The sequence below is a fragment of the Pygoscelis adeliae genome, unplaced genomic scaffold (genome assembly GCF_000699105.1).
Source record: "Pygoscelis adeliae isolate BGI_AS28 unplaced genomic scaffold, ASM69910v1 Scaffold294, whole genome shotgun sequence".
Classification (NCBI taxonomy): Eukaryota; Metazoa; Chordata; class Aves; order Sphenisciformes; family Spheniscidae; genus Pygoscelis; species Pygoscelis adeliae.
The window spans coordinates 1500261-1510014 of record NW_008824722.1 but is presented as its reverse complement, the minus strand read 5'-3'; the positions used below and the strand labels follow the sequence as shown (position 1 = coordinate 1510014).

General features: G+C 59.9%; 1 protein-coding gene across 1 annotated transcript in view; it reads left to right on the top strand.

Annotated features, from left to right (window-relative positions):
• The window catches only part of RRP12 (ribosomal RNA processing 12 homolog (S. cerevisiae)), a 10534-nt gene extending 3649 nt beyond the window's left edge, over nt 1-6885 (top strand). The window contains 22 exon segments of the mRNA XM_009323297.1: nt 30-172; nt 564-685; nt 839-903; nt 996-1158; nt 1258-1412; nt 1793-1860; nt 2055-2148; nt 2356-2514; nt 2628-2708; nt 2792-2897; nt 3046-3153; nt 3275-3432; nt 3793-3884; nt 3999-4051; nt 4054-4114; nt 4268-4440; nt 4579-4695; nt 5033-5082; nt 5370-5448; nt 5704-5771; nt 6188-6270; nt 6475-6885. Coding sequence (XP_009321572.1) covers nt 30-172; nt 564-685; nt 839-903; nt 996-1158; nt 1258-1412; nt 1793-1860; nt 2055-2148; nt 2356-2514; nt 2628-2708; nt 2792-2897; nt 3046-3153; nt 3275-3432; nt 3793-3884; nt 3999-4051; nt 4054-4114; nt 4268-4440; nt 4579-4695; nt 5033-5082; nt 5370-5448; nt 5704-5771; nt 6188-6270; nt 6475-6577 — 2301 coding nt within the window. The 3' untranslated portion in view covers nt 6578-6885.
• Nucleotides 6886-9754: the final 2869 nt, after the last annotated feature.

Genomic DNA, 9754 nt, shown 5'->3' with positions numbered 1-9754 from the left:
TCTGTGCCTGTCCTGCCCTGTCCCTGCAGTGTCTCCGGTCCCTGTGTGACCTACGTCTCTCCCCACACTTCCCCTACACCGCTGAAGTGGACCAGGCGGTGGGGGCTGCCGTGAGTGCCATGGGCCCCGAGGTTCTGCTGGAAGCTGTGCCCCTGGAGATCGATGGCAAGGAGTGAGTACAGCTGTGGGGTAGCAGGTCCTGCGCCCACTCCCAGCAGTGGAGGACACTGGTCTCCAGCTGAGAAACCATTTTCTTCTTGCCCCTTTCTCATCTGCACCTTCTCTGACTTCTCCATGAGCCAGTGCAAATGACCGGTGCCTCCAACACCCTTAGCGGAGTGCTATCCCTTTTCTTTCTTTGGCTCATACTTTCTCCGTTTCCCCCCCGGTTCTCATACTGGGAGATGACAGCTGCCAGTCTGTCTGCGATGGTGGCAATTTTGCAGCCGTTTGTTACATTCCTGTTCAGTCTCCAGCTTTGGGGCTGGGTGGAGGTGCCCTGTGCCCAGGGGCTGATGCCAGCAGTGCCCTGCGCTCCCCTGACCCATGCCTTCCCTCCCCAGGGAGACGCTGGATTTCCCCCGCAGCTGGCTCCTGCCGGTGCTGCGGGACTACGTGCAGGGCGCGCGGCTCAGCTTCTTCACCAGCTACTTCTTGCCCTTGGCGGCCACCCTGAAAAGCAGAGGTGAGGAGGGTGGCATGGCAGGGGTCCCAGCGGGTGCGGTCCTGGGCCCCTGGGAGCCCTAGGGTGCTCCGTGGGACCTCTCTTCCCTCCCCTGGGGTGGAGTGGGGCTTTGCCAACTCTGCTGCTCTGCTCATCTCCCCTTCTGTTCTGCAGCCCTGGAGTTTACCCAGGCTGGGAAAAGCGTGGAGGCCAAGATCTACGACACGCTGCAGTGGCAGGTAACAAGGAGCGCCTGGGAGCCCTGCCGTGGCGGATCTGCGGTGACTTGGGTGAAGGGTGCTGGCCTCCCACCTCTCCCTTTGCCTTCCAGGTTTGGACTCTGCTGCCTGGCTTCTGCACCCACCCCACGGACCTGCTGGGGGCCTTCAAGGGGCTGGCCCCCACCCTGGGCATGGCCATCAGCGAGCGCCCAGACTTGCGCCCCACCGTGTGCCAGGCCTTGCGCACCCTCATCCACAAAGGATGCGAGACAGGTTGCGGGGGAGGCAGGCTCTCGTGGTGGGTCCCTGTCCCCTGCGGTGACCTGGAGAGGGGAGATGCTGATCCGTACCCCTTTGTCATCCTCTCCCTAGATGCGGAGCGGGCAGAAGTGGGTCGCTTTGCCAAAAATTTCTTGCCCATCCTGTTCAACGTGTACAGCCAGCCCGAGGAGGACGGAGGCAGCAGCGCTCAGCGCCGCTCTGTGCTGGACACTGTCCGTGCTTACCTGACCATCACCGACCCCCAGGTGAGGGGAGCCTGGGGCAGTGGGGCAGGCTGTGCTGTCTCGGGCCAGCATCTCCCAGCTGGACCCAGTTTGATGGGGCTGTGGTGGGTGCCTGACTGGAGAGGACAGGAAGAAAGAAGCTGGGCAGAGAGCAGCCCTTCCCTGCCCTCATGGGGATGGAGCCCTTCCCAGGCAGCGGTCTGGGATTTCCCAAGCTTGCAGCCACACCTGGCGCATCGTGCACAAGGCCTTTGGGAATTTGCCCAGCTCTTTTTAGACCCACTGGTGCTTCTGGTCTCCACAAAGTCCTGTGGCAAGGCGTTTGCCAGGTGGATTGCAAACTCCTGAAAAAGCGCTCCCTTCGGTCAGTTCTGATCCTGCTCCATGTGCCTGCCCTGCAGATGGTGTGCGGGTTCCTGCAGAAAGCCAGTGAGAAGCTGACCAGTCCCGAGAGTTCCGAGTTCACCAGGTAACACCCAGGGGCTGGTGCTAATGGGTAAAGCTGCCGGCTTCCTCCCGGTGAGCAGCGCTAGGGCACTCGTACTGTCCCATGTGGGATGTGTCACTCATGCATCTGATGAGACTCGCAGCCGGAGTCCCAGCTTGGTCGGGCAGTGTTAGTGATGCTGCAGCTACCCACCTGCATGTCCTTCTCTGCTGCAGACTCTCCATCCTGGACCTGGTGGTGGCAATGGCACCCTACGCTGATGAGCAGTCCCTCAGCTCCCTGTACCACACCATCCAGCCTTCCCTCCAGGTGAGCCGGCCCCCAGCCCCGACAGGCGCAGGGGGTGCAGAGGGGCACCTTCTGCTTGCTGCCAGCTTGGACCTGCGCTCTGGGGGGCTGAGCAGCTGCTATAGGGGACAGGTCTCTGCTGGGTGGCGGGGGGTGCTGCGAGGGTCCCTTCAGACACCGTGGCGAGGGGCTGCCCTGACAGCGGGGGCGTGTTGGCTGTCCCTGCAGAGCAAGGAGCGCAGCATGCAGAAGAAGGCGTACCGCGTGCTGGAGGAGGTGTGTGCCGCTCCCCATGCCCCCTGCCAGGCCTTCGTCCGCTCCCACCTGCAGGATCTGCAGGCAGCGCTGCTGGACTCGCTCAAGAGCGCGGCGTCACCGGCCAAGAGGGTGAGAGCAAGGGCTGCAGCGGCTGAGCTCGGCCTCTGCCAGGAGGGGATGAGGCAGGGACAGCCAGATGTGCGTCCCTGGGTGTACCAGCGCTGGGCTGTTTCTTTCCCCAGCCCCGGCTGAAGTGCCTGTGCCACATCGTGAAGCAGCTCTCCGCGGAGCACGAGCCCTTCATCACCGCCCTGGTCCCAGAGGTGAGCGTGGTACCCGGGGGGACCCAGCTGATTCTGGCCATGGGGGGGGACAGCAGGGTTGTGACGTGCCCGCGTGCCTCCAGGTCATCCTCTGCACCAAGGAGGTGTCGGTGGGGGCCCGCAAGAATGCCTTTGCGCTGCTCGTGGAGATGGGGCATGCCTTCATCCGCTTCGGGCCCGACCCCCAAGGTAAGCTCCTGCTCTGCTTACTCAGCCCAGCCCCACAGCCACTCTGGCCCCAGGGGGATCAGACCCATGCCTGGCACCCCTCTGAAACGGGCCAGGGATGCTGCTGGGCAGGGGGTGAGTTGGGGCCTGAATCATTCCCCTCCTGCAGAGGCCATGCAGCGGTTCCTGCTCCTGGTCTATGCGGGACTCACGGGCTCGGTCACCATGATCAGCTGCACGGTGCTGGCGCTGACCCGCCTGTTCTTTGAGTTCAAAGGTGAGCGGGAGCAGGAGGGCTGGGGGGCTGGGGGCAGCACAGGGGGGATGAGGCAGCACCCTCCGGTGAAGGCGGGTGCTGGGAGGAGGCCGGCTGTGGCTGAGCCCTGCCATGGTTGCAGATCACCTGGAGCTGAGCGTGGTGGAGCAGCTCCTGCAGAACATCTGCCTGCTGCTGGCCTCCCGCACGCGGGATGTGGTGAAGGCGGCCCTGGGCTTCCTCAAGGTCACACTGCTGCTGGTGGACACCAAGGTGCTGGCCAAGCACGTCCAGGCGATGGTGAGATCCCGCGCAGGGTGCCCCGAGGAGGGTGGCGGGGCAGAGCTGGGGCTGCCTTGGGCAACCGGGGGCATCTGCAGCTGCACTCTGCTTCTGCCCGGGAGCCAGGGGCACAACCTTGATCTCGGTGGCTGGGCAGGGAGTGAGGAGGGTCCTCTCCTGAATACTGGCATGGACCTGCCAGAGAACCCCCGTGAACCGGCCCTGCCAAGCAGGGAGACCTCCCCTCCCCACGGCCCTGCGTGGGGTGGGCGTGGGAACACGGCAGCAGGGTCAGCAAGGTGGCCATGCAGGGGAAGGGTGGGAGGCTGGGTGCCCAGGGCAGGGATGCTTTGGTCTTGAGGGTCTCTGTCCTGGCAGCTGGAGGCCGTGGGGAACCTTTCAGATGACATGAGACGCCACTTCCGTATGAAGCTGCGAAACCTCTTCACCAAGTTCATCCGCAAGTTCGGGTGAGCCGGGGGTTCCTGGGTCGTGCTGGAGCTGTGCTGGGGCAATGAGGGGGCTCCCTGGGAAGCGGTGTGGGAGGAGGTGGGCACTGACCGCTCTCTGTGCGCTCTCCTCAGCTTCGAGCTGGTGAAAGGGCTGCTGCCGGCCGAGTACCACAAGGTGCTGGTGAACAGCGGGCGGCTGCAGATACGGATGAAGAGGAGGCACCACCAGCACAGCCCAGAGGAGACAGGTAAAGATGGGCCGGGGTGAAGAAGGAGCAGCCCTGTCGGATCTGGGAATGGGGACATCTCCAGCACTGGGGTTGCTGTGTGCTGTGGGGCAGGCGGGGGTCTGCACACCTGGGCTTACTCCGTTTCCATCATCCTTTCTGCCTTTTGACCAGCATGGAGGAGATCCTGGCTGACTCGGAGGACGAGGAGGAAGAGGAGGAGGAACGGCAGCGGAGCAAGGAGTGGAGGAAGCAAGCACGGCAGAAGGGCCAGGCCTGGCTGAAGGAAGGGGAAGAAGATGAGCCCCTCAACTTCCTGGACCCCAACGTGTCCCAGCGGGTGCTGGGTGAGGAGCAGAGCTTCGGGTGTGGCCGGGGTGGGATGGACGGGGCGGGAGCTGGTGTGATGCACAAGGGCTCTGGGGGTACGACTGCCCCCGGGAGTGGGTCCTTCCCCAGGCCCTGACCCACCTCTCTGTGAGCAGCCACCGAGCCAGGCCCCAAGCGGTCCAGAGGAGTGAGCCACGACTTCCAGGTGTCTGAGGACGGGCGCCTGATCATCCATGAAGAGGAGGAGGAGGTGGACGATGATGAAGCCAAAGGTACTGCCTGGGCTGGCGGGGGGCCACGCTAGACTTGCTCTGGTACTCCGAATGGTTTTCTTCCTGCCACCTGTGTGTGGAAGCTTGGGGAGGGATGTGGGTGGAAGCGGCAGGGGTTGGTGTGGCTTTGTGTCACACCCAGTGGCTCTCTTCTGGGCCACTGCCACCCAGGGGAGGCACCCCCCTCCATCACCAGGAGGGGACTGGAAGCTGACACGGCCACCAGTGCCCATTCGGCAGGGGCACCCTGCTCCTGCGGCCCGCTCTGGGGGCTGGCACAGTACAGGGATGCTCCTGCACCTGCATCCTGCACTGACCCTCTTGTCCTGTGCTGTAGGAGCAGACGAGGAGATGGCAGATGTGCTGCAAGACGTGGGTCTCCGCAGTGTGAGTACGGGGCTCATGGTCCTCAGGAGATGCTGGGGGAACTCGGCTGTGCCAAACCCCTGTCTGTGCCGTGGCAGCTGCAGCTCTACCCAAGAAGCCAGTGGGGACACTGGGCACGCGCCAGCTGCTTGGAGGGGTGCAGGAGGCTGGCTGGGGCAGGGGACGTGCGCAGGCAGTCTGGAAGGTCTCTGGACCCCCATGGGAGGAAGCAGGAGGTTAGGGGTCCATGGGAGGGCAGAACTGTAAGGACAAGCCAGCTGCAGGGTCCCTGCTGCCTTCTTCTGCAGAAGAAAAGCCAGAAGCGTCGGTTCAGAGAGGAGCCAGATGATGAGGAATGCGAGGCCGGGACCTACCCTCAGTACAGAGGTAAGTCCTTTGCCTGTGCCTGGTCTGGGGCTCCCCAGGGAGCCAGAACCACATACCCATCTTACTGGGTGGCTCCAGGGCAGCTGGAGCAGAGATCTTTGCTCATGGAAAATGGTCACCCTTCTCTGCTGTCCTCCTCCCAAGAACTGGAGGCAAAAACAGGAACAGCTTCCCCAGCCCTGGTGCATTCTAGCATAGGAAATGGGAAGGGGGAGCCCCAGGACCCCTTTTCAACACACATTCCCTGTTTTCCAGCTGGAGGCTCTGGGATCCACCGGCAGCTGGACAAGGAGCCAGCCTTCGGTGCGGAGTACAGATCCAAGGTGAGGGACCTGGGGGGTTGCAGGCTTTGGGTGGGGAGATGCCTGGGGCAGGACTGCTGCTGGCCTGGGGGGCAGGAAGCACCGGGTGTTTGCTGAGGATCTGGTCCAGCAGTGCTAAGGCTGGGGGGGTAAATCTCTGCTCCAAGAGGAGCTGCCAAACGCTCAGTACTTGTGAACATTTCCAGCCCATCTTGGAGTCCTGGTCCCGCCTTTGCTGTGGCCAGTTGCTGCTCACTGCTCAAAGCAGGTGTCTGTAGCATCATCTGGGTGGGAAATCAGCTCCAAGGACCATGTGCTCAGCTGGCACCCTGCTACAGCATAGTCTTTGGGGTGGCCGGGTGCCAGGGTTGCACCAGAAGAGGACACATGCATCTCCCCTGGTGCTGCATCTTCTCCTACATCACTATCTCCCACAGAAAGGCAAAGGCGATGTGAAGAAGAAGGGCCAGCTCGACCCCTACGCCTACATCCCCCTGAACAGAGCTAGACTCAACAGAAGGTGAGACTAGCCGGGAAGGGCACAGGGTGGAGAATGGGGCCAAAACACGGGTTTCATCCTGGGTTGTTTTGTTATGGATTTTTGTGGGTCTGGGAAGTCCCTGCCAACCTCTGCACCACTCCTTGCGGAGCTTGGAGCATCCCTGTGCATCGGCTGTGCCCAGTGCCCATGCTAACCCAGCCTCCTGCTCCTACCTCCCTCCAGGAAGCGGGCGAAAATGCAGGGCCAGTTCAAGGGCCTGATGAAGGGCGCCCAGCGCGGGGCCAAAGCCGGCCGCAGGAACCGTCAGAAGGCCCAGCGCCCCTGAGGAGCCTCAGGTGCTCTGCCTGCACCTGCCCAAGGATGGACAACACCCTGTGGCCACTGGGCACCGGGGGACGGGGGCTTCATGAGTGGAGCAGGGGGGATTCCTCTGCAGGAGATGGCCTGCATCTGTTTGAGACTCGCTGGGAAGCCACCCTGTCGTATTACAGACTCTTGGCCCAAGCCCTGCCCTCCCGTGCCTGGAGGAAGGTGCTGGGTGCCTGGTGCAGGGATATACGTGTGTGTGTGTGTGAGAGCGAGTAACATGTAATGAATTCTCTATATTGATAAATACCCACTGTTCCTACCCAGCCCAGATTCCTCCTCTGCTTCCCTTAAGAGCTGTGCGCACCGTGTCCCCCGCGCTCTGCCTGCTGCCCCGGTGCAGCAGGTCCTTCTGTCGCTGCAGTACTGTGCCCCACAGGGCTCACGCCTGCATCAGCCTGGGATCTGAGGCCAGAGCCCTCTCCCCTGCATGGAGCTTGTTTGGGGGCTGCCAGGAGCAACGCTGCAGTGCAGAGCAGCGAGGCACTGCCGGTGTCTGTGCCCTCCTGGCAGACATGCCGTAGGGCTGAGTGGTGGGGTTGGCCAAAGAGAGAAGCCAGAGATGGTAAAAAGTCTTTTGCTACAACCAACTTCCTTATACAAACTCCTTCTTGGCAGAATATTCTCCTGGATGAACAGGGTTTCAGCCTGGGGATCTGTGCCATGGGGTGAGCATCTGCCATTTGGCTGCCACTGTTTTCTGTCCTGCCTCTTGCTTTTCTCGTATCAGCCATGCCTGGTTGCGGGGCAGAACAGTTAGCTGCAAATTTCTTCAAATTGGCTGGAAAACTGCTACTGCAAACCTCCGTGTCTTGCCCTTTTCCTTATCCCTGAGAGCTGAGAAAAGCCCTTTGCTCTGAGCGCCTCCTGCCAGCTAGGCCTGAGCACCACAAATAATCCTCAACCTTTTTAGCTGCCCAGACATCTCAGGTTGGCCTGAGCATCTGTTTTTGCCCAGTTACTTCTGCACTGAGCCCAAAAGATGGTGTTTGGCCAAAGCTTGCTGAAGAGAATGGAGCTGAGGGTATGGATACAGGTCCCATTGCTCACACTGCAAAGAACAGGTATTTGTGAACGTAGCTGGCTTTCCCCTCCTCTTCTGTGTAAAAAGCTTTTAGTCCTTTGTCATTTCCTACCGTGGTAGCTTACATGCTGGAACTGCAACGCTTCTCAGTCTCCTAATAAGCTAAAGGGATTGTGCTTGTTCAGCCTCTTACTGCAGGCTTCTTTCTGGAGGCTGCAAATCCAGTTTTGTGGCATGCTCCTGCTTTTTTTTTCCTTTTCTAAGATCCTTTTAAAAGCCTGGGGGTGGAAGAGGAGCTCTTGTACTGGTATTGGTCCTGCCTTGTCAGGGGCGCTGTCCCCTTCCTGCTTCCCCACCTAGGGCTCTCGCTTGGACCCTTGAGCCCTGGGGCCATGTTGAGGTGCTGCTGCTCTAATCCTGCCAGAAGGGAGCCCACAGCCTGGGTTACGGGACAGGCATCTCCAGCAGCACCTCCTGACCGTGTTCAGTCAGCAGGAGCTACATTCACCTTCCTCCGCTGCCTGCAGCCTTGGCCTGACGCCCTCCCTCCCCTGAGGGCAGTACAGGGGGAGACAGGCAGCAGTCACCTTCCAAGCCCCCAACACCTATAACACGCGGCTCCGGGCCCACCAGAGCTATCTGTCTTTCTGCTTTCTCTCCTTGGAGACAGGGCCTGGAGAAGGCTGTAGCTAATTAGTTTAAAAGCTCCAGATTACTCACTGTATTGTTCTTCATTTGCATGTTGTTGCTTAAATTAGTGCATGCCTGCGTGGAACAGAAGAGTTTCATTAGCACAGGGGATGGTGTTCCCCTGAGCTGGTGTCCAGAGAACAGATTCTTCTGCAGCAACATCTTGTTAATCAGCTAATTAATCATGTAACGCAATAGCAACCCGTGGAGAGGAGACGTCATCCTGCCTGGGGAGGCTGGCTGTGAGTCAAGCCCGCTGCCCACCGGCAGCTGTCCCTGGCAGGGAGCAGAGCTGCGTCTCGGGGGCCCGCAGGAGGCTAAGCGCAGCTCTCTGCTATGGGGCAGGGTGAGGGTGATGTGGGGTCCTGCCTCCTGCAGATGCCAGCCACAAATATTTTGCAGTTACCTGCAGAGAAGCGCAAGGCTAGGACCTGAAGCGATGCTTGGCATCCGTTGCTCAAGCTGTGGGGTGGCTGGAGGCTATTTCTTCGCCCAGCACGCCATTAAACCATCCATCTCCTTTCTGCAGGCTACAGCCGGCACTGAGCATACCCGTGTTCAGCTATGCTTGTGCAGGAAATTGTCACGAAGGGCTCTTAGCCGTGCAGATACCAGCTGCAAAGCGGGAGGTCTCCAAGTTGTGGGCTGCAGACGTACCAGGTACACTTGGGGAGAGGCTGACAGGACTAACAAGCTGCCCCCTGCACTGTCTGCGTGGCCCCTGGACTGGCTGGGGCTGTTGCAGATGCCCACATTGAGTTTTAAGGCTTAAAATCAGGAGAAGGAAAACATGATCGTTTCCTTACCCTAGAAGCTACCTGCCTGGGTTGTGTCCGCTGTGGCATGCTGCTGAGAGGGACAGATGTGCCCCGTGGGGCTGTGCCCGTGCAGCATCCAGCTGGACCACCACCTCCTCCAAGCACGCTGCAGCGCCTTTGGGGCTCCCCAGTTCAAAGTCAGGATTCGGCACGCACCAAGGCGCAGGGATGGGAAAATGCTCCTGGGGGCAGCAGTATAAGAGGAACCTTGGTGTTTATGCTAAAATGATTGGCAGTAAGATAATTAAGTGTTGAGGTTTAAAATGCCAAGGGACCACTCCAGCTGAAATCTAGTCAATTAAAAAAAGTCAGATTAATTCACAGTCCCCTCAGCACTCTGATCTACAGTTTCACCTGCTGTTTCTAAAAAGTTGTCTGTCTTTTCTTGGTTGCTACCTGAAAGCTCTGTGCAAACTGCAGGGGCACAGGGACAGCTAGGGGCAAGGCAGGTGCTTCCACGCGTAAAGGAAAAAAACAAACAGGAAACAAAGAAATAAAACTGCTTTTCCTGTGTCTGTTCCTCTAATTTCTCCTTGACGGTGAGCAAAAGTAAAAAATATTCAAGCTGAGATGTGACTTGGGGTTTATGGTTTAACTCGTGCTT